The sequence below is a fragment of the Odontesthes bonariensis genome, chromosome 9 (assembly GCF_027942865.1).
Source record: "Odontesthes bonariensis isolate fOdoBon6 chromosome 9, fOdoBon6.hap1, whole genome shotgun sequence".
In the NCBI taxonomy this organism is placed as follows: domain Eukaryota; kingdom Metazoa; phylum Chordata; class Actinopteri; order Atheriniformes; family Atherinopsidae; genus Odontesthes; species Odontesthes bonariensis.
In genome coordinates, this window is record NC_134514.1 from 9603042 (window position 1) to 9625413 (window position 22372).

The 22372-nt window shown below is 41.9% G+C and overlaps 2 protein-coding genes across 3 annotated transcripts; one reads left to right on the forward strand and one right to left on the reverse strand.

Annotated features, from left to right (window-relative positions):
- The first annotated feature begins 344 nt into the window (after positions 1–344).
- On the forward strand, positions 345–5857 carry sertad3 (SERTA domain containing 3). Of its 2 annotated transcripts, none has more exons than XM_075473032.1 (2): positions 345–1566; positions 3366–5857. In XM_075473032.1, exon 2 carries the CDS (start codon positions 3373–3375, stop codon positions 4363–4365), a length of 993 nt encoding a protein of 330 aa, XP_075329147.1. In that variant the 5' UTR covers positions 345–1566; positions 3366–3372; the 3' UTR covers positions 4366–5857. The 2 variants fall into 2 exon arrangements, with proteins under 2 accessions (XP_075329147.1, XP_075329146.1); XM_075473031.1 differs by having other exon boundaries at positions 348–654.
- Positions 5858–8652: 2795 nt separating this feature from the next.
- Positions 8653–20930, reverse strand: kcnk6 (potassium channel, subfamily K, member 6). The gene is made up of 3 exons (XM_075473034.1): positions 20500–20930; positions 14197–14589; positions 8653–9863 (listed from the first exon to the last, which is right to left on the reverse strand). The coding sequence occupies exons 1-3, from the start codon at positions 20813–20815 to the stop codon at positions 9622–9624; spliced, it is 951 nt and encodes a 316-aa protein (XP_075329149.1). The 5' UTR covers positions 20816–20930; the 3' UTR covers positions 8653–9621.
- Positions 20931–22372: the final 1442 nt, after the last annotated feature.

Here is a 22372-nt window from a genome sequence, read left to right on the forward strand (position 1 = left end):
TCAGAAAACTTAGAGAACTATTGCTCAAGACCACTTTAAAAGATAACTGCTCGGATGAAAAACATAAAAAAAAAAAACCGAGGGCTGGATGAAGAATGTGGCAGCATGTGTAAAGCAGTGGTCACAGTTCTCATGTGAATCTGACAAGCTGTCAACGTCTGAAACTACAGCGCAGCAAGAAGACAGAGGAGCGTCAGCCCAACTACGGAAGTCTAAATTATTTTGAAGGCAAAAGTGACAAAGTAAGATGTCCGAGGGTGAGGTCAAAGATTCTGTAGTTAGGTGAATTAATCTCTACAATCATCACACAAAATTACACACCAAGAGACACACAGCAGACCCTGACATTGTCCTACAAGCGTATATGTTCTGTGAAAGATGATTTAAAAAGGATGGGTCCGATGAGATGACTTTATATTTTGAAAGAAACAACAGGAAGCCATGTTTTGTCAGCTCGACGCTTTTCCTCTTTTGTCCAATGCACAAGGCCCAGGATGACGGAGGAGGAGCTCTGGCTGTTTTTAACTTCATGTGTTTTAAAGAAGACGAGTGTTAGAATTAAAACCGAAAGCATTAACTTTGACATGTTGTGTAACGACGGCTGCAGCTGGTCTCACCGACTCTAATTCTCATCGCGACGGATGAAGTTTGCAGGTAATGACTGTCCTCTCTGCAAGAGATAGCACCGATTTAGGCAGCTGCCCTTCAAGTTAAAATACTCTCCTGTGGACGTGCAGACGTGTGAAGGATCCAGGGTCCAGGGTCCAGGCTTCTGGGTTGTCTTGTTTATCTTTTGCTCTTTAAATAACACACACACACACACACAAAAAAAAAAAAAACATCAACAAGTGTCTCACGTGGTTTTGATTTATTGATCAGTTCAGCTTCTCGGTTTAATCTTATAATTATTTTATTTAACTTAATGACTTTAAATGCTGATCAACGTCCGTCTGTAACGCTTTTGTTGAGGATTTAAACACGCAATTTTAGTAAAAACTAGTATCTAGATGGGAATGTCTCTTTTGTCGGTGATGTAATCATTTAGGAATTAGTGTTATGAAAATGACATAATGACGCCGAAAGCCCTAGCTTGTCGGCTGTTGATCAATATAATGATTAATTAACACTTTCGTTAAATTGTCATGATTGTAATACTCAATTAAAGTTTTTAAATTAGTGCAATTTAAGGAATGTGGCTGTTTTGTCAATGATGCGGAATACACTGCTGGAATGTGCAACTTTAAACCACATTACCCACAATGCATTGCTACGTCCAGCCCCCAACTGTCTTAGCGTTAAAAAAAAAAAAAAATAGAAAAAACTCAAATCACGGGCGGGATTCGGCCGGTCACGCACAAGAAGTTGTAATGTAGGTGTATTTAAACGGTAATAGCTTCCTTAAAGTGGTATTTAATCACCGATTTACTTCTGAATAACTCGAGTAAAAAACTTTTATCGTATATCGGTTTTTTAGTGAAGAGGAGGCGGCATAACGACACATTTAGCCAACAGTAACGGTAGCGACGAAACTCACCGAGGAGGGAGAGACGGGAAGCGAGTCAACAGGTCTGTTTGCTTAACTAACTTTCAAACTGTGTTTAAAGTTCACAACATAGGTTGACGGGTTAACTATGGTGTAAAATATCGCCCTGTTTTTCAAGTTGATGACTAAAATCCTTTATTAGGGTAGATTTACTTAAAGTATAGTACGCGGCCTCGGTTGAGAAGGTTTTTCCCTCCTACGCTAACGTTGCAACCCCCATCCCTCATTTAAAATGAGCTCCCCGGGTGGTTTAGCCAAGAAAAACCTGATAAAAGCAAGACTGATGATCCTTTATACATCACACTGTTATAAACAATCTGTTAACAAAATACGTAGTGAAATCTTTGAACAGTAAAAACAAAAAAAGCTCTAAACTTCTTTTCTAATTCACCGAATTATCTGACCTTTTGTCAATTGTATCTTATTTAAAACTTTTATTATATATATATATATATAAACACATATACATACACACAACAGCTGTTACATTTATTTTACTGCATTTAAACTTCGTAAACTAAGATTTGAGCCATGAAAATGCTCATCTAGTAACACTCGTAGTTTAAGTCAGTAATATGAATATTCAGATACTTTGCATAAACGAAAGTACCAACACTGTAGAGTAAAAGTCCTATATTGAGAGTTTTTTGAAGCCGTGTGGCCCCCTCAGACTGTTAAATGGCATGTTAGCTGTAGTTTTACACATTTTTAGATGCTTTTGTGATTACTGATGACTGAGACGAGAAGAATGAATCATTAAGTCTCCTGATCCTGTCAAATGTGAACTCAGTCTCTTGATTTATTGTGGTCTCATTTTTGTAATCTTGTTGAGAAATTAAAAACACGCAAATATGAATTGAAACCATGTGATTAGTTTGAGGGGGAAAAAAAAAATCTAATAAATCAATGTTTGGTGGGGTTTTGACCTCTGAAATGTGAGCCTGATTACACGGCGCTTTAAGAAAACATGTCCTTTTTATAAAAGTTGGCATGGTTTCCTGAAGCCTTAATTTAATATATGCAGAGATGCAGTACAACAGGTCCCCTCTCAACCATGAATGTACAGCTCTGTTTGTAGGTAATAGTTATAGACGGTGGAGTGAGCCATTCAACTCTATCCACTTTTAGGAAATTGGTAAAAAAAAAAAGATGAATATATATTTATTATTTTATATAATGTAGAGACGCATGTAACCAGTGTTTATTTTTGTAATGGTGGAGCACCGCTGCACTACTAAAGATGCATTCAATTACAAATGAAAACCAATTCTTCTGCTTCCTCTTCTTTCGGCCTCTCCCTTTATCGGGTCGCCACAGCGAGACGATCTCGCATCATTGATTTGGCACATGTTTGACGCCGGATGCCCTTCCTGACGCAACCCTCACATATGGAAACCAATTACAAGACATATTTCCTAGTTTGGTTAATATTAGATATTAAAGAACATAATTAACTCGCTTCTTTGTCAAGTTCTGTGAGCTTGGAAAGCATAACTGCTGATGAGAATTTGTAGGTAATAGCAAAGCAAAAAAAAAAAAAAAAGCCAAAGACATCCCACTTCAGCATGATTTGTGTGTGTGTATATATATATATATATATATATATATATATATACATACATACATACACACACTGTATATATAGAAATATAGGCTAAAGGCTGGATATTTCTACTCCGAGACTGAGATCTTTACAAATGTAGGGGACCGTTGAGTGATTTCAGATACCCAAATATCAGCTTAAAGCACAGAAACTATTTTTAATGCATAATTTCCTATTAAAAAGCTTGTCAACTTGATTGTTTCTGCCTTTTTTCCGCAGTTTTAAGATGATTCAAAAGGGGCAGAAACGTAAACACCCACCAGAGGACATGGAGGTGTCCGACAGGAGCAGTCCCACCTGGGAGAACCAGCGGCAGTTTGTCTTTTCAGTGTCCCTGAACAAGTATCAGCGTAGCCAGGAGCTTCCTGAACCCAGCCTGCGGCGCTCTGTCCTGATAGCCAACACTCTGCGGCAGATCAGCCTGGAAGCGTGTGCGGCGCCCTCTGAAGGCTGGGATGTGTCACAACCTCCCTGTAGCTCTTCGTCTACCCTTCACGCCACAGAGGGGGAGAGCATCCCAACAGGAGCAAAACATTGTTCAGCAGTAACAGCTGATAACAGCCACACAGCTCTCGCCGCCTTTCCCAATTGTGCTGCCAATAGATCCCCAACAAGCTGCCATTTTAGCGAATCAAACGTCCCCATGACAGCAGAAGATGAAGACTGGGGATCGATGTCCACAGAGGCCGACTTCTCCCTTTCAGCTGCCATTTCCTCCATTCTGACCGCACTGGACTCTGCCATCGATACTATCCCTCAGGCAACTCCACGGACGCCCCTCAGATCCTTGGAGAACCTGTCGGCGCCCTCTGAGGGAGGCGTTGTGTGGGGGAAACAGGGAGTGAGAGGTCAAGGCGTCATCTGGGAACAGCAGGGGGAGGGGAGGGTGCGAGAGAGCAGCATGGAGGCGATGAGGCCCGTCTACCTGAGTGATGTCACTGTGGAAGATCTATTTCAGGACATAGACACGTCCCTGCTGGAGAGGGAGATGGGAGTGCTGGGGCTCAGAAGCGGCGGATATCCAGCTGGGGATGACCTGCTTCGGTACCTGCCGCCGTTCTCCCTTTCTCTCAACCCAAACCTGAAGTGTCTGCCTTCGTTCTCCTCCTTCAGTCCTCTCTCTTCCTCTTCGCCAGCATCTGCTTCCTTCTCCAGTCAGAGTCAAGTGAGAGAAGGATTTGAGCTGGATCATTTGATGGAGATCCTGGTGGAGTCCTGATAACCTCGACTTCATCAAATGTAAGAAAGACGCTTCTGCCGTGAAATAATCATCCGACTTAAGATAGTGGACGCGAAATGAACACATAAAATGTCCGAATTGTCAAACAACGGTTTGTTATTTTTCTTCTTTGTGTTAAAAGAAATAGTGTACCATGGTATTCAGAAAGTAGCGAGAAAGCTCTCGAAATGTAGAAATGATTGATGTCCAAGACATGAAAATGCCCCTTTAAAGGGGCCAGACAGGAGAAGCTGATTTATCTGGCAGCTTTTAGCGGAAGTTAATGTTTTTTTTTTGCATCCTTGCAAAAGTGGAAGTCAAGTCACAGTGAAAACTGTGTGGGTAGTGAGCAGAAGCCGCCTTATTTCACTGCTAAGCAGTAAGTCAGTGAATCATGAAGCAATGAAAAGCATTTTATTACAGTTTAAAGTGTGACTCGGCTAAAGCTTTTCACGTACGCGTCCGATTTAAAGAGCTCGAGTCACTTAGCAAGTGAGAAACTTTTCCCGGTTAATTATCACGTTGCAACAAATAATCACAGCTTCAGGTAATCCTGAAATCAGACGGTAACGGAGAAGGTCAGGATGCGAAGCGGAAACAGGTGTTTTTCTACATTTTAGTCAGAGTACGTTTGCATTATCCAATCGGATGGTTCAGCCAGAAGGCTGGTCGTGGTCGTTCTGCACAGGTTAACATCTGTCAACAGATGCCTTCGTTCAAAGAGCCGTTACGGCTCTGCGAGTCTATACAAAACCCACCTCATCAGCTGGAATGTGACGGCACAGAGCCACTGCAGGTGGCTCCTCAGGTAGTCACAGCCACCCTGCCACAGCTTTTGTTGCACAGGTGTCATATTTTCGATCCCTCTACGTTTTAACGCGGTGCTTTTAGCCACATTGGCTGGCGTGATCCAGGTGGTCCCGACGGTCGTTCAGTGGGTCCGTTTCTACTCGTTTTCGGGGAGTTCACATGGTTTTTTTTGTGGTTTACCTTTGAATTATTGCACTTTTGTCAATGATAAGCATTTGTAAGTCTTAGTCATGTGAGCATGTTGTGCGTTACTGGATTCCTACTACATGTTGTGTTATTCTTCTTTGAACGTTTCCTACATCTTTGTTATTTAACCGTTACTTTTCCAGCCACTGAGCTGCATTTAAACCAACATTTGATGGGTGGATTGAGGAAGCACATGATGTCTGCTCGTCAGGTTTTTGTTGGTCAAGTTTGCTTTTCTATGCAGTGGTTCTTTCTAAAAAAGCTGTGCTGCAGTCTGAAACTATTTATAAATGGCATGTTTTGTTAACAAAATGATTAATTTAATGTCGTACCATGAAGACAAATCACTAATGGTGTATTAATACGCCGTCACAGCAGTTATTTTATTCACTTTTATCTTCTTTACAAATATTTTGTGTATTTTTAGACTTGTTTTTTTAAAGAAAAACTGTGCGTTAACTTGTATAATTGTTTCCAATAAAAAATTTAAAGGAAATTGCGCATATTATTTTCCACTGTTGAAGTATTTAGCAGTTAAATATGACCCATACATTAGGACGAGTTGATCAAATTAAATACATTGTTACGTTAAAAATTACCAATTATCCAACGTCCCTTATTTCCCTTGTTGGAGTCAAATAAAAGGCCGTAGTTATGGAGTCAGAGGAAGCACCGTCTGATAACTAATACTTTGGAAATGGTAAGAGCCAGCTAGTAAAACAAAAATGGGGATCAACAATGAGATAAAAATATAATGAGATACATTTCAGTCCCACCAGGCAGAATTTACAACACTTTACATACACAAACCCTAATTTCAGGGCTCCTTTGTGTTTGGGACAAAGTAATGGTGGGTACATTAAAGCGGGATGTTTGGGCTCATCGTCTTGTTGCAGGATGAAGCTCCGTCCAATGAGTTTGGAGGCGTTTACTGGAACTGGAGCAGATCAGATGTTTCTGTCCAGCTCAGAGTTCATCATCAACACAGTTAATAAAGAGCCTGGGTAGCTCAGCCGGTAGAGCATCAGCCTGTTCAGGTGATTCAAGTTTATTATCATCCATATAACCTAACTTAAGCCTGGTTTAGTTGTTACTGATGGTCATTGTAGATGGTTCCATCAGAATTTGTGTTCAGACTGTCTTTGATTGTTTTTATTGACGACTGGATGGTATGATTGCTGCCTTTCATGTGGGAGATGTGGGTTTGAATCCTGACCCAGTAGGGTTCCTTATGCAAGACCCCCTTACGCTACTTCAAATCTAGGCTAAAAACCTACTTATTTAGGATTGCTTTTAATACCCAGTAGTATGATGACACTTTTATCTTATTTGATTTTGTTGTATTTTATTGCTTTCACCGTTCTTTTATTGTCTTTACTTAGTCTTCTCTTTATTTATTACCTGCTGTAAAGCACTTTGGTTCATCGTCACGATTGTTTTTAAAGGGCTGTATAAATAAAATACATTTACTTACTGTACGCCTACCTGGGATATGAGTGCAAGTCGCTTTGGATGAAAGAATCTGCCAAATGCATAAACAGAAACAGAACGAGAAAGTGCACAAGTACCTGTGGCAGCCGCACGTACCTGATACGGTTCATCTTGGTCTGTCCAGAACATCTATTTTCCAGAACCCTGCAGCTCCTTTAAGGACTTTTTCCCCAAACTGTTGTTTTCCATGCTGTTTTTGTGGCTAACTAGTGGTTAGCATGTTGCAGAATTGTAGAAGCAACCGAGGTATCTAATCCCTGCACTGATCAAGCAATGAAACACACCTGAGTGACCACAAACACCTGGAAGCCAACTTGTAAAACAACCTTAAAGCTCATTTAAACAGAGTACAGGCGAGCTCTAAAGGTTTAAGATCAGAAACCTTTATCACTTTTCTAGAAGACACACAAACTGCTAAATTGGAATAACGCTGTTAAATATGCCGACTCTGTTTTGGTTTATGGGTTTTCTTAAAGTCTAGCCCCGCCTCCGCTGCAAGAACGTATCAAAAAGAAGTGAAGCGGGTCAACCAGAGCTGGCTCCAGATGAGATTACACAGCCACCTTTAGGAAAACTTTCAAACCTGGAGCACGATACCAACCTTTAACCCATTTACCAAACACTTAAAAACACTGTCACACGTCTGTTGCTGTTTTATTACATTTATCTAACTTATTAGGGACCATAAAAACGGACAAAAGATGAACAATGAACCCAGTATACATGCACAGGGGAGGAATTGGGTTAATAAATCAGATATGTTAGACACCATGCCGCTGTTAGCTGTGTGAGAAAAAGGCTCAAGATAACACACAGCACAGCTGAATTCACTAAAGAGTCGCTGTTTTAAAGTTGATTTGATATTTCATATAAAAAGCAGGATTTTATTGGAGCAGAGCGACACGCTTTAAGCCAGCGGTTCCCAACGTGGGCTGAAGGGGGCACCAGAGACCTGATTAGATGCGCTGGTCAGAGGCGGGCCTTGTGGTCACGGCACCCAGCGTACAGATGCTGGATCATGGATGAAAAAAACTGAAGATATTGAGCAACTATGTGGCAACACGCGATAAAATAATCTGTTTTTAAAGTATGTTTTTACATAAAGGTGAAACTTTGGAGCATGCTCAGAGCGTTTTATCCCATTTCAGTCTGATTAAGCGCATACGTGTCCAACCTCAACGTCATAGAGCTTAGAGTTTGGTCAGACTTTACAACGTTAAACTGCATTTAAAATGTGCTGATGGTCCGAGTTATGATCCAGGTCCAGATTAATTTACCGTCTGGGATAAAAAGCTCTGGAATCGTACTCTCAGCTAATTTAACTCGTTACAATCTTAGATGAGCTTTTTTGGGGAATAAAAAGCTTTGGAGTTTGACTTTAATAGTTTTGTTTTCAACTTAGAATTGATGTCCAACGTTTAAATGTTCACTGTGAACCGAGTGTTGGTGAAGTTTACAGAAGCTTGGTTACATCTGCTACATATTAGCATTTCAGACACACAAAGCAGATAAACAGCTTCACCAGCACTCAGTTGTCATAAATATTTAGAATCTCAAACGCAGCTTTCCTTTAATGATTTTAGCCTCGAGTAAAACAAATTCTTCTTAATAAATGAACTTGTTCTCATCTGCACTTAAGCCACACAGAGCCAAATTAATTTGTTAAATTAGTGACACAGATCACAACAATCTTGTCCATTTTTTTCACTTTCAAACAAACACAAAAATTAAAAGTTTACTTTCTGGAACATTTTACGACACAAAGGCAAACTTAAAGCAAGGCACAACTTTTATTCACCGATTGTCAGATGCAAATACATATCAAATTAACAACTACAAAATACACAACATGGAAATTTTTTATTTTACAGTAACAACTCATTAACTGAACTAAAACTTTAATGTTTCACCATTAAAGTATCTTTCAAGTGTTTTTTTTTCAACAAATCACACGAAAGCAGACTGTCTGACATTGGGTTTTCCATTAAAATTAATCTCACACTTTGTCATTTCCCTCTATTGAAACCCTTTTAACTCCATTTGTTAACTTTGGACAGAATATCAGTCAACATGCTGTACTACATGTAGATGGACACCAGGGGGCAGCACCACACAGCAGGAGGACCCTTTTCTGTGCTCTTGGAGACAAAAGGAAACCCGATTCATGGAACGCGTTCCTGTTAACAGGCCTTATTGCTTTAAAAGCTCTGCAAGAGTTTACATTAAACTTTTATTTGAGGAAACCGCGGCCATCACACCGTTGATGAAATGCATTAAAGTGCAGAAGTAAGTGAGAGCCAATCCTGGCTAGGAACATGGCAGGATGGTCTGGGATGAGACTGAACAATGCACCCATATCAAAACAAATTAAAATTAAAAGACAATAATAGTTAGTTAACAAGTAACTCAAAATTGTGGCACAAAAACAAAAGAAAAGTACATGACAAAAGTGATTTGTAAATAACCCCTCGTGTGCAATCCTGATGCTGTAAACGCACCACGGTTGCAACCAGTGTGAAAGAGGTAAAATATTTGTGCATTTTAGGCCAGGTGTGTGTCGCTACGTTGAAGTTAGGACAGTTCTTCATGTGCAGAAAGAGATGGTCCTCTCACGTACGCTGAATCTTAAAAACTCATCCCAATTCATCATCTCTGTTCAGAATGTTTTAAAAGTTAAAAATGGGGAAAAAAAAAAAAAAGGATGTAGATATAGCCCATCAATCAGCGGTTAAAGACAGAGGTCCCGTCTGTCCTCCGCCTCCGCGGCGCTTAGCTTTTGTTGATGGTGCTGTACGACGGCTGCGAGCCCGGATCCAGGGGTTTGCTGGCAGCTTTGTCTTTCGGGTAAGGCGGTGTCGAGTCGCCGTCCACGATGGGCTCCCTTTCTTCATCCAGGTCGGATTCCTCGCAGCGCGGCAGCTGCAGGAACGTCGTGAGGCCGTGCAGGTCGGCCATCTTGTGGAAGGAGCGGAGCAGGAGGTACATCATCATCAGACCAACAAACAGGTAGACTGGAAGGAAGGCAGAGAACAGAAAAATAGGATTTTTTTTTAGTCTAATCATGACTCGAGACATAAAAAAGCCAAAGAATTACAGCTGATGAACTAAAAAGCAATTCTAACAAACCCAGTTCAGCAGAAAGGAGGACAGAAGGGCCCTCGAGTCTGCTGCCAAGGCCAAAACTAAATCTACTCAACATCTCTTACTTCCGCTCTGATTCTTGCGTTTAAAGACAAAGCAGCGAGTTTTTCTTTTCCTTTTTTTAACGTGCATTGAAGTGGCCCAAATAGCCAGGTGTTTGGGTAATAATTTGCTGCAGTTCAAGTAGGCCAACTCTCAATGGTAAACAAGGAGGGATTACAGAGGCCTCGTCTCTGGACCGCTTTGTCACAGAGTACAAGCGGTAAAGAGGAAATGCAGCGTGCACGGTTAGATTCAACAGCACCAACCAGCTCAAGTGTTTTCAGCTGGCACATTTTTAATTTTTACAGCACTTGAGTAAGTTTGATCAGCTGTTTGACTCATGTAAACATGCCCATGTGCTTCTCCAACTATGGAGCACTGGTGAAACACAGCAGCTGACAAGTTGAAGGACTTTGACTGTTCAAACTCTCAAAATATTTGCTCTCCAGCAACTTTAGACGCATGTTGGTTCTATTGAAAAGCCCTAAAACAGCAGTTCTGGCGTCTTTCATACATGAACCGACACGATCAATAACACACTGAAGGAGTTTCAGTGTAATGTGCTTCAACAAGATTTCAGATAACAGCTGTACAATGTGCTTTTTATAAAAACCAGATTAGCATATAATTCATTTGAGCATCTCAGCTGGGGAAACCCCAGTTTGTCACATTCTCATGCTGTGAGAACAACAGGCCTCATTTTGCAGTCAGTTACTAATCCTCCGCAGAATCCGCAGGGACTGTTTCAGGTTAATCTGACTCGACCCAACATGTCATGCAGCCTAAAAACAACAACAAAAAAAAGTTAAACCACCCAGTCAAACAAGAAAAGTTTAGCAGGAAGTTGCTCATATTCTACCAGCAAAGGAGGAATTTAATCACCAGCAAATCTGAGAAAACAACGTAGAAAAAAAAAATTTAAAAAATGCTGCATTCATTTAGTTTTTTTCCACAATAAACATTTGCCAGACATTCGCTGTTGAGCTCAGAGATGAGATAAGAGCCAGACTACTTTTAGACAAAAACTCATTCCAATCCCGATTGAATTAGAAGGAAAAAAAAAAAGAGCTGAAAAACAAGAGCACAACTATGAAGGGAGTCAGAGCAAACTCCAATGAAGCCACACATTTACTGTGGAAATATTTCAGCCTTTTTCTAAGTTGAAACTTTATTATTAATGTTGAGAGACATGAAATTACTCCTCCGCGTTTAACCCGTCCAGGTTGGTGCACATGCACAGGGTCACACACTCACAGACAGATGCCATGTTCACAGATGCTGGGTGGGTACGGTGCCTGGCTCAAGGGCACGGAGGTGGACTGCCACCCATCCAGCTGTCGGTTCACCAGTCTTGGAGCAGTGAGAGCGGGAATCGAACCGACGACCCACTGTGGACCGCCCGACATCGACACATTTTATACTCTTGTGCAAATCTTCTACCTTTAAGAGGAGCTTGGAACAATGCAGGCACATTTTTTTATTTAAATAAAACCACAAGAAATGTTAGTTTGGGTGAATCAAAGACAACAAAGATGCTGTTTAAATGTCAGTTTGTTTGTGGAAACTGTTAAGTCGAGCTTAACTTTGCCAGTTAACGGGACGACTCTTTGTCCCGTATACATGCACAGGAGGGGAATAGATTTATCGACTGTTTGACGCAGAGCAACATTCTGCTGCTTTTTAACCGTCTCTGTGGGAGATCGTCTTTAACTCATGAATGGTGGTTTTGTTACAAAAATCCAGATTTTCTTAGAGCAGAGCCACAGTCTGGAGATGCTTTAAGTGACTGAGCTAACGGGCTGATTTTCAGTCACAATTTCCAACACGTTTAACCGTCTGACAAAAGAAACAAAATTATGTGGATGAGAGCAGCTTTGTTGGGAATTCGGCTGTAAGTATAACCACTGACACTTTGCTGTTTACAAACAGGTGCATACTGTACTTTGTTGTGAAAAAAAAAAAGCTTAAAATGTGATCAGGACCCACAAATGCTTCAGGAAATCAAACAATATCACATCAGCTTAGGCTGAAATGGGCCACTTTCCAGAGAGCTGGCAGATAAAGTCAGTTTAATTTATGAGGAACTGACCTGTCAACCCTCACTGGCTGCTGAGAAAAAGAGAAGCGCGAGGTGCTACTCCTCACATCAGAGGTGAGAATGAAGATTACAGCTTCCACCTTCACAGCAGCAATAAAACAATTAAATCATAACCATTTCAAAACTATCATTCCTCTGGGGTTCTCAATGAAGACGACTACACATCAGCACATTAGACACGCACCAAATGATCATAAAGTCTGTGACGGATACTCTGAGGAACTTAATGTGCTGTGTTGTGCAGGCATGAGGAAACTGTGACCCTCACCACACCAGACTCGATGTGTGCCGTGCATTCAGGTCACTGCTCTGCATGCACAGATGCAGTCAGCTCCTCAGCTGCCACAAATGCACTCATTTATATTGGTCTGAAAATAAGTTTAGATGCTTTAGAGGAGAAGAACTGAGAGTAAGAACTTCTGTAGTCATGAGCTTTTACTTTCAACCTTTTGGATTTACATGATTTCTACAAGACATCAACTTTAGAGTCAACGGTTCGTACAACCATGAAGTTAGTGCTTTATGTGCTTAAATAAAGCAGCTTATAAAGCTGCCATGCTGATGACACTTGGTTTGCAAATAACTGAGGTTAAACAGATTTTTCCCTGCCTTTTGGATATAGTAGCGTTATGTGTGCAAAGTTTTGCTGGCAATTTTAAGTGGGACGTGACATAAAATTATATTCGTTTAATTTATGGGACTTTAAAACAAGCTGTGAAATGCAGTTGTAGCTGTGTTAAGTTGAGTTAAATGTGCCAACAAATAGCAATGTGAGATTTGCAAGATGACAGTCATGAGAGTGCATGTCCTGACCAACGGAGGAGGAAAATAAAGGAGGACCTACAACACGTTTCACTGAATAAGAGCGATTTCACACCAACATAGTCTGGGGGACTCGTGCGATTGGGCGGGGAATGCCAAACATTTTCACACCGCACTTGTGAAAGCAGACCAAACCGCCTGGACAACATCAAGCATAACCCTAAACCCCTTTGGGGCAGTGTCCTCCAAAACGAGCACCGACCAGGAAGGCATAAAGCACGAGGAAGAAGAAGAAAACCGGACCGAAAACCGATATCCAACCCACTTCAACCGGCTTGTTCACAACAGCCAAAATTAACGCAGTCTTGAGGCTTCTGTTTTTACTTTGGTGTTCAAACCCTATTTGCTTTTTCACAACAAGCTGCCAGTGTGAGCAGCAGGTGAGGCAGCGAGCCATCTCTGTGCATGAGCCAAATGCAGCAGCGCTGAAAAAGACGGAGGAGAGGCAGAGACTATGCCGTGCTGCAGGAATTACACAGAGCGAGGTCACTTCCTCTTCTTTTGGTTGGCTGGATAGTCTGTTTACATTTCCCTTTGTAAGCAAACCACACCAGGGTTCACTTGCAAGAGAACCGGGGCCCATGTTTTCAAGAAAACCAGAGTTGGAACGAGCTTTCACATCTGCCCAAATGAAGCGGACGATCCGAGGAAACCAACTCTGGTCCATTTAAAGAGAACCGCACAGCTCTGGTGTGAATGTGCCCTTTAACAGCTCCCACTCCACCCACTCCGCAAGTCGTTTCATGACTAGTGGAAATTTCTCCCATCAGGTTTGCACTCGTGGCTTCATAAAGCCTGACATTTATGTCTCACAATTTAAGAAAAACTTTCCTGTGAGATTCAGTCTCCACTTATTCCGTGTCTGCCGACTGGGAGCGGGGATGTAAAGCCTGTTAGTCACACTTAACCTCAGTAAACATGTGCTGATATTAGTGTCATTGTGTCCTGAACCACGATGAGACTACGCCTGCTTATCAAACATGTACCTCAGATGATAAGACTTAAAGGATTAAAGGAAAAGTGTTCAGTCACACCACCAGACTTAAATAAATCGACCTAGTCAGACACATTGAAGGAAGCACACAGCATCACTGAGCAGACTGTGTGAAAACTACAAGTCGTAATGATTCAGCTGCGAGTGGCTGAATGAGTGGATTTCAGAGTCAATTTGAAAACTTAAACAACCAAATACAGATGCAGTGGCTGGACAGATGTGTTGGGGCTGTAGGAAGTGCACTCACCCATCACAGAAACCTGATACAGGGCCCTGTTCTTCTGGCCAGGCTGCGTCGCTGGCACGAAATCCCCCAGTCCAATTGTACAGAGAGAGATAAAACAGAAGTAGATGCCGTCCAAGAATGTCCACGACACCTCCATCACGGTGAACACCGCCGCCGGTGCCACAAAGAAGCACAGCACCACCACAATCAGCAGCAACAGGAAGTGTACGAAGGTGGCCGGCCGAGGCTGCAAACCGGAGTGCTGCAGCAGGTTCACTGGAGCGAGGACCAGAGGGTACATGAGCCTCTGAACGCAGGCGGTTAGCACCAGCATGGTGAAGGGCACTCCTATCAGGGCGTAGAAGATGGAGAAAGCTTTTCCAGCATCAGACAGGGGACTGGTGTGACCGTAACCTGCAGATACGAACAGAAGACTGATGTTTCAGAGAAAGGAGAAAGTTATATTCAGCAGTTAAATACTCTAGGATGCTGTATCAGATACAATTTAACATTCAGCATTCTTTCACTGAAACAAAAGATAAGTTGAAATCTATTCTGAGAAACGTCTTAAACACATTTAACATGCTTTATTCTGATGTTCGAGACAGCCCGTGTGCAGCATAATCAGGTTCCAATGAAAGTAAAGTTGAATTCAGTTTCATTTACATAATGTCAAATCACAACAAACGTCATCTCAAAACACTTCAAAGATACAGCCCATTTCAAGCCAAATATAATGCAATTTATTTTAATTCTTACATTTATTGGTAGATACCTCACATTGGTTTCTCTTTAATGCATTAAAAAAAAGGTACAATTTGCACATCCATATAGTGCAAAATGTTGTTTAAACAAAACATTTTCAGACAGAACGTTCATAAATTCAAAGTTTAGCATGAATCTTAACCCATTTCAAACAAAACATGAACAAAATTACAGTGTAATCAAACAAAAGTTGCTTTTTTTAACTGAATAACCATCATTACACTTCATGTGATACTGGTAAAGTAAAAATGGGAAGATACCTGCTCTGTGCATCTTTCTCTCAATATATCTACAGGTTGAGAAATAGCCTGAGTAATGTGTGTGTGGGGGGGGGGGGAATTGGGCACATCATTATTAACACTGATGCACCGCTAATAGTACTCTCCATTTCACCCCTGAACTGTCCCCATTTGGTCTGCATGAATTACTGAAGGGGAACAGTGGCGCTTCATGAAGATTTCTTATTCAATTCTGGGTCAAGTCAGCTTCCATGTCAGCAGAAGTTGCTTCAGGGGGCTGTGGCTCAGGGTAGGAGAGCCATGGGTGATGCTGTGGAATCTGGACACTAATTATAGCTGAATGAGTCTCTGGGTGGGTTGCCAGGTTAGAAAGGTCTCATCTTTAAAAACCTGAGGACTCCACTCATGATGTGTTCAGGTGCAGAAACCTCAAAGATTATTTGCCATGTGTAGGAGCCGTGTAAGATATTTCACCCTCATTCGAGAGGTTTCTCTGGCTGGTGTGGATTTCAAGGCGACACTCGGGAGTTAATTTACACCCAGAGTTGAGTTCACATGAGTCACTGACCCACTGAACAACATGTGGGTCATTAGGGCCACCATTTAAGATGTTTTGGGTCACAAGCTGAGGTGCGAAAGATCTGGCAGGAGTGTCGAAATGGCTGGTTGTGGCTGATAGATCACCACCTCAATTCAGAATAGTTATACTTATAATTAACCATTCTCTGTCCAGAATGTGCCCAATGTTATCCTCAAAACAAAACGTTATCCCCAACTGCTTCCTGGAAAAGAGACGAAGCATCGAGTCCCAACCAGAGCCCTGTTTAAGCACTCAGGCCTGCCACGATCTGGAAAACTAAGAGTTTAAAAGCATCTAAGCTTTATACTGAGAGAATAAGACCAGCTGGAGACCACTTACACTAGGTTCGCCTGGTTAAAACCTATATGATCCAAAACAGTCTCCAACACATTCTATTCAATGAAATTAACATTTAGAGGAGGCGAGTCACCTTTATGGGTGATTTTTAGCTTGTCCTACAAGTGTAGTAACTATAAAGTATCATCTTCCCAATTCCTATTTGGAGTTGAGCTTCCATCCCCAGCTCTAGTAACAACAGCCTGCTAGTTAGAGTAACACGGTGCACACCTACTGGCCTCTGAGTGGGAAAACGTGCACCATTAACACTTCAATGGTGTGACAGCAACAAGATCAGGTGAGACAGAAGCTGCATTACCAGTGACCGCATCAGAAAAGCTCAAATTAACCTGATAAGCAAACGATCCAGCTGCTGTGAAATCCCAATTTATTTGGTTTGGGAGTTTTACTACATATGATCAGAAAGAAGGAGGAAACACGAAAGCCGAAAACAGAGATGAGCTGTTCATTGCTCATATGCTGGAATTAAAAAAAAAAAAAAAAGTTTAAAAACAGCAACACTTAATTTAAAAAGTTACATGCCTGCAAGTCATGAATTAGGGAAAACTACGGACTAAAAAGATAATCGATTACACTGATGCTAAGCTGGATAAAAAGTTAGAAAATGTATAGTGCCCTCTGTAATGTTTGGGACAAAAGGGCTGTTAATTCAAACAAAGTTAACTTCTACACACACAGCAGCAGCATAATCCTGAAGCTTCATGTAGAGCCAACCTTTAAGGGAAAGCAATCTTTGAGTTTAAGCGTTGGATCTGTTTTCTTCATGCAGGCACCAGAGCATGTGGCCACTTAAAAAGACCCAGATGAGAACAAGAAAAGCCTAAATATCCATCATCCGCTCTGCTTGAACTAATTCAACAGTTGAGGAACAATCAGAATGAGGAAAAAAAAAATCGAATTTACTTCTAGATCTGACCGACAGGAACTTCAACAACGGGCACGTCATGAATGAACGCATTGTGGTGGAGATGCTATCTGGTTCTGTTCCCTTCCACCGCTCAGACAAAAAGACTGGTGGTGTGTTTACCACCAGCTCGGTCATCAGACGGCTTGTGTTCTTCCTCCTGTTTGCTTTGGTTCCTGAACATCGAGTGTAAAATCCTACGGAACATTTAAGGAAGTCAGCTGCAGTATTGTGAAAGAAATGTGTGCCGCACTGCGAGCAAACAAACTCCTCCTCAACACAAAGGTCATCTCTGTTCTGCTTCATGCATGAATTTGCATTTCCTCCGTATCCATGACAGTGTGTTTTATAGCAGCATGCCTGTGAACGTACCATCTCTGCATTTTGCAATAAAAGCCTCCAGGAGCATCACAGAGTGGAACACTATCACTTTTTTTTTTCCTCCATTGTTTGGACAGATACTGGCGTTTCCTATTACTTGCATTCAGTTTCAAAGCAGAAACCTTTAAATTTAAGACAAAAAAAAGGACATTTGAATGTTTGTTTTCAATGGTAAAACACTCCTGTTTATATTTTGTTGCCATCAGTTGAGAGTATTTCTACATTTCTGTGGGAGGCATCAGATGTTCAGTAAATTTTTTGTTTGTCTAGATGTGGTGAAGTCTTTGTTTTGTTGTTGTCGTCATCTGTGTGGCTGAAACTGTCTTTCATCTAAGTTGCAAAACTGAATAAGATATTACAAAAAAAAAAAAAAAAAGAAAAAAAAAAAGGGGGGTAGGGGTTGTTTTCCTTCCTGAGACACTGTAACAGTTAACATTTCAAAGCACCCAGTTTTGCTTCAGCATCCTGTTTAAACAGGAAGTGTTTTCAGCAGAGAACAAATTCTATAATTTAACAGACACTGAACAACAAAAACAAAACCATAGAGGCCTCAAAGTCAAAAACTAAAGCAGCTGGGACGCTCTGCCAGAAAAATGTGGATTATAACCTCCAAACAGTCCGCTGGGACTGCGTGGAAGCACAGCAAACCTTCAAGACGTTTCCTTTCAGACACCGATGCAAACATCTGTAACATCTTACCGCTCAAGTTCTAAAGAAACTGGATATTTCTAGTTGAACAGAAGAGATTACTACTGAAATCAACTTGTATGCTGCTTTCCAGTGTGTGGGATGAAGGGAGAGCAGAGTTACAAACTGCTGCCCAGCTGAATACCCCCACAACTTTTTGGTCAAAAAAAAAAAAAAAAAAAACGCTCTAAAACCAGTTTAGTTCGTCTCCTTTCAGCTAATAACATGTCAATCCAACACGTTGGACGGGTGAGGAGAATGACCCGTGACATTTTATTAATATAAACTGCTCTTTCTTAGGTATTAAAGACACACGCAGTACGATTACATGCAAAGCCGAGTCGAAATACAATTAAAGCTCGACATGAACATTTAACCGGAGCGCAGTCCTTGTTCAGCATACATGCACTCACTTTATTAACTGAAGTACGTGTTAAACCACAGCGTGTGAAAATGTTCAAGACATTCTGCTGCCTCTAACTTTTTCTGTAGCAGTTCATGGTGTGCATAACTACAGCTGAATTCACAGCACAGGTGTCGTCTTTAAGGTACTTGAGGGGATTTTGTGAGATGAGGTTATAAAATCCGGATTTTATTAGAGCAGAGAAACGGTCTGAAAAACATGTGAATGAGAGCAGCTTTAATGGGAATTCGGCTGGATTAATTTACCCTTATAGCTAACTGTTTTTACAACATTAGTACAGTACTCTCCATCTATCAATATGAGGCAAGAAAAGAGGGGGAACTGCACCAGAACAGGACAGAAGAAGAAGTGTCAGGCCTAAAGAACTATCTACAGCAGATGAACAGGATCTGAAAGTGATGTCCTTAAGAAAGAGGAAAAACTCCAGCAAAGACCTGACACAGGAGCTGAGAGATGCATCTGGACCTTCAGCTGATCCATCTGCTGTTGGCCCAAGCCTCATCAGAAATGGGCTCCATGGAAGGTTGGCTGTCAAGAAGCCGTTCTTAAGGAAGGGAAACAGGGAGAAAAGGCTGAGCTGTGCCAAAGGACACAAGAAGTGGGCTGAAAATCAGTGGCAGCAGGTCTGATGGAGGGATGAATCCTCCCCAGAGCCCGGAGCTCAACATTACTGAAGCAGTGTGGGATCATGTTGGCAGAGAACGGAACAAAAGGCAGCCCACATCCAAAGAAGAGCTTTGGGATGTCCTTCAAGAAGCCTGGAGAACTATTCCTGAGACTACTTACAGAAAAGACAGAAAGCTCGCTGAGAGGGTTCAGGCTGTGTTGGAGAATAAAGGAGCTCAGAGCAGATATTCATTTTAAAGCTCGTTAAAACTGTACAAACTGTGTTTTTGTCTTATATGCTGCATTCACATTGAACAGGTTTCAGTACAGGCCCGTTTTCCTGGTAAAAAATACGAGAAAGACATGCAGCGAGGATCAAGACTTTTGCACTGAACTACATTTCAGAATTACTCAAGCATCTTTATCGCCATCATTTTCAGCAGCTCATTGATTGGAATAGCCGAATATACAGCATACATGGTCAGATGCATCTGCTAATACTGGAAAAATATGGGTTGAGTGTTGTATTGGTGCTGCTCTAATTTAAAAATAAAGACTATTTTAAGACTAATATATTTTTGCTTTGTGGAACTTTCCTTTCTGAAATGGGGTGTGGTGTGACCCACAGCTCACTTCTGAAGCAGTTTGTGGTTAAATGTGAAAGTGCAGGTGAGCATTTCCAGCCCAAACATCACTGCTGAGCGCCCTCCAGCTGGCCAGGCTGGCCCCACAAAGACCTCCGACTGCCTGCTCTCACCCAGCCGCGCAACCTCATTCTGTAAGTCTGGTTACAGTTCTGCTCACAGAGAAGCAGCAGGCATTCAGACTTTGAATTCATCACCTTCCTCTGCTCTCAGTCACCACCTCAAAATATGACTTCTAGAAATAACTACAAAAAAATCCTCTGATCAAGAAAAGAAAACATGTGCAGACAATAAGGGGCTTTCCACGGTGGATCGTTTTTGGGGATTTTTCATGCAAATTAAGTAGCAATGCAAAGTTTAGGAGACGTGTCCACCCCCCCACCCCTCCAGACTGAGCCCTCCAACGGAACAGTTTGTTTGTTTGTGACTTTAAGCCTAAAGTTCCACAGCTGAAACTTGTCTGTAATATCCAGGACACGTGGCGAGGAGACGTCCAGTTACCACTGGCGTTTTTTCCCCTCCTAAGACCAAAAACAAAGATCCAAACAGTTGACAGTCTTTGGGACGCTGTGACGTGTCATAATAAATAATTAAATAATTAAAGTGACGTCTCTATAGCTTTATCAAGGGGGTGTTTTCTGTTTTATTTTCCCTTTTCGGCTTTGCGTCCTGCGTAAAAACGCCACCGAGCGATACGTTCTCCCACAAATTTGCTTTGTACTCGGGTTCAGACTCACCTACAGTGGTGACCAGAGTGTTGGCGAAGAACATGGAGGATGCCAGGTCCCAGTTCGACGTTTCTGAGGAGTTTTTGAGGGCGGAGACGCCGTACTTGCTGGCCTTGATAACATGGACCAGAAAGCGATCGAGGGACGCGGCGTTGACGCAGCTCTGGTTCAGAAACTCTTCTCTCAGGACCTCCAATTCATGTCGTAGCTTCTCCTCCATCGGCCGCTCGATGCTGGAGAAGATCAGGGCTCCGAACAGCAGGTAGATGACATAGAAGAGAATGAAGCCGGAGAGGAGCAGCCACGATTTGCCGACAGAATGCATGTCTGGTCCCAGCTGTGGATGAACGCCGGCAGAACTGCTGAGCGCCCGCTGCTTCCCTCTCCGCGCCTCTGACTGCTTCTCTTTCCTTTCCTCTCTGTGAGGGAACTTTTTGAGGGCCGTCCTAATTGAACTTGAACCCCTCCTTGTCACTGCGTCCTCCTCCCACTGCAGGGTGTGTCCAGCTCGCAGTCCCGGAGGTGGATCCTGAAAAACCTTTCTGTCACACAGGACCTCAAGATTATGTAAAGTAACATCCAAATAAAACTCTGAGACAAGCCGTGGGACAGATCTTACAGCCTCTGCTGTGGCAGTAAATGGGTTTTAAACAAACACGACTCTTAATCTAAATGTCTCCCGGGGATAGACACTCATTTGTTTCATCTACCTGGACCGTATTTATGTAGATTAACTTTTATCTTTACTTCCTGCTAAGCAGCACGACACTTATTTTCTTGGACTCCAAAAACTGCATTTTGAATATGTAGCGTGGTGCAGAGTGAAGACTGCCTCCGCTACACATTTAATTTGTTGTATTTAAAGTAGGTAAACTTATTTATTACAGTTCGCCACACACAGCTTCTTTCACATTCACTTGTGTGTTCTCGTTCTCTAATAACATCAGCACCAACATCAAAACAAATAATTATGTATGTTACATCACTATTCAAAAACCAGTTTATACATTCAATATCAACTTATTTCTGAAATACACAGTCAGTCAATCACGCCTCCCAAACATTGTCATATTAACCAAATTAATCATTTATTTATTTCTTAAACCATGAACTAAACATGAGCAGCGCGGGCTCTTTTAGGGTCACATTTGCAGTTCTCTCCAGACCAGCGGGCGTCACTGTTGAGGAAACAAGCTGAAAAGCATATGAAGAAAGCATACACAATGCCACCTGTGGTGTCACGTCAGCAGAGGCAAGATTATGGGGGCTGGCAGAGTTAACTTCATAATGGGTGAGTGCAGGTTTCATTTACTTGTTTTCATTCTTTCACAGGATTGATTCACTTCATTGGTTTATCCGATTGCTGGCCGCCGAGCCATTATGTGTCTGGGTTTGTGTAGGTTAGCCTACTGATCATGGTTGTTAGCAGGCGATAGTTAGGTTGTGTGATGTGTGTGTGAGTGTGTATTTTTTCTATGGGTACATGCCATTGACTGTATGAGCGGTCTGTGCTCGTTTTTTTTATTTTTATTTAATTAGATTGGAGATACTAATTAATACTGAGGGGGGGCTGGTCCCGGGGAAAATTGCCAGGGCCGATTTTTTTCCCCAGTCCGACCCTGCCGCTCTGTACTTCTGTCACTGCAACCTCGCACAAATTGTAATCCTGTTAAGTAACCCCCATTCTCACTGAATGTAACTGTAATCTGAGTACATCGTTTTTGCTTGTACTGTAACGGATTACAGTTACTTTTATTTTGTATCCTTTTACCGTAACGCCGTTACATGTAATCCGTTACTCCCCAACCCTGGCTAAGCGGCTGCGGCAAAAACAGAAGAGAAGGTGGAATGTTCGTCCTTTGCAACAAGACGAACTTTGTCA

What these genes read in the sequence shown, in the direction of transcription:
- sertad3 (XM_075473032.1), top strand. Translation starts at nt 3,373, where the DNA reads ATGATTCAAAAGGGGCAGAAACGTAAACACCCACCAGAGGACATGGAG.
- kcnk6 (XM_075473034.1), bottom strand. Translation starts at nt 20,815, where the DNA reads ATGCATTCTGTCGGCAAATCGTGGCTGCTCCTCTCCGGCTTCATTCTC. An exon ending in CACTCTGGTCACCACTGTAG is followed by an intron (nt 14,590 to 20,499) that starts GTGAGTCTGAAC and finishes TCGTATCTGCAG; the next exon opens with GTTACGGTCACACCAGTCCC. An exon ending in GTATCAGGTTTCTGTGATGG is followed by an intron (nt 9,864 to 14,196) that starts GTGAGTGCACTT and finishes CCTTCCTTCCAG; the next exon opens with TCTACCTGTTTGTTGGTCTG.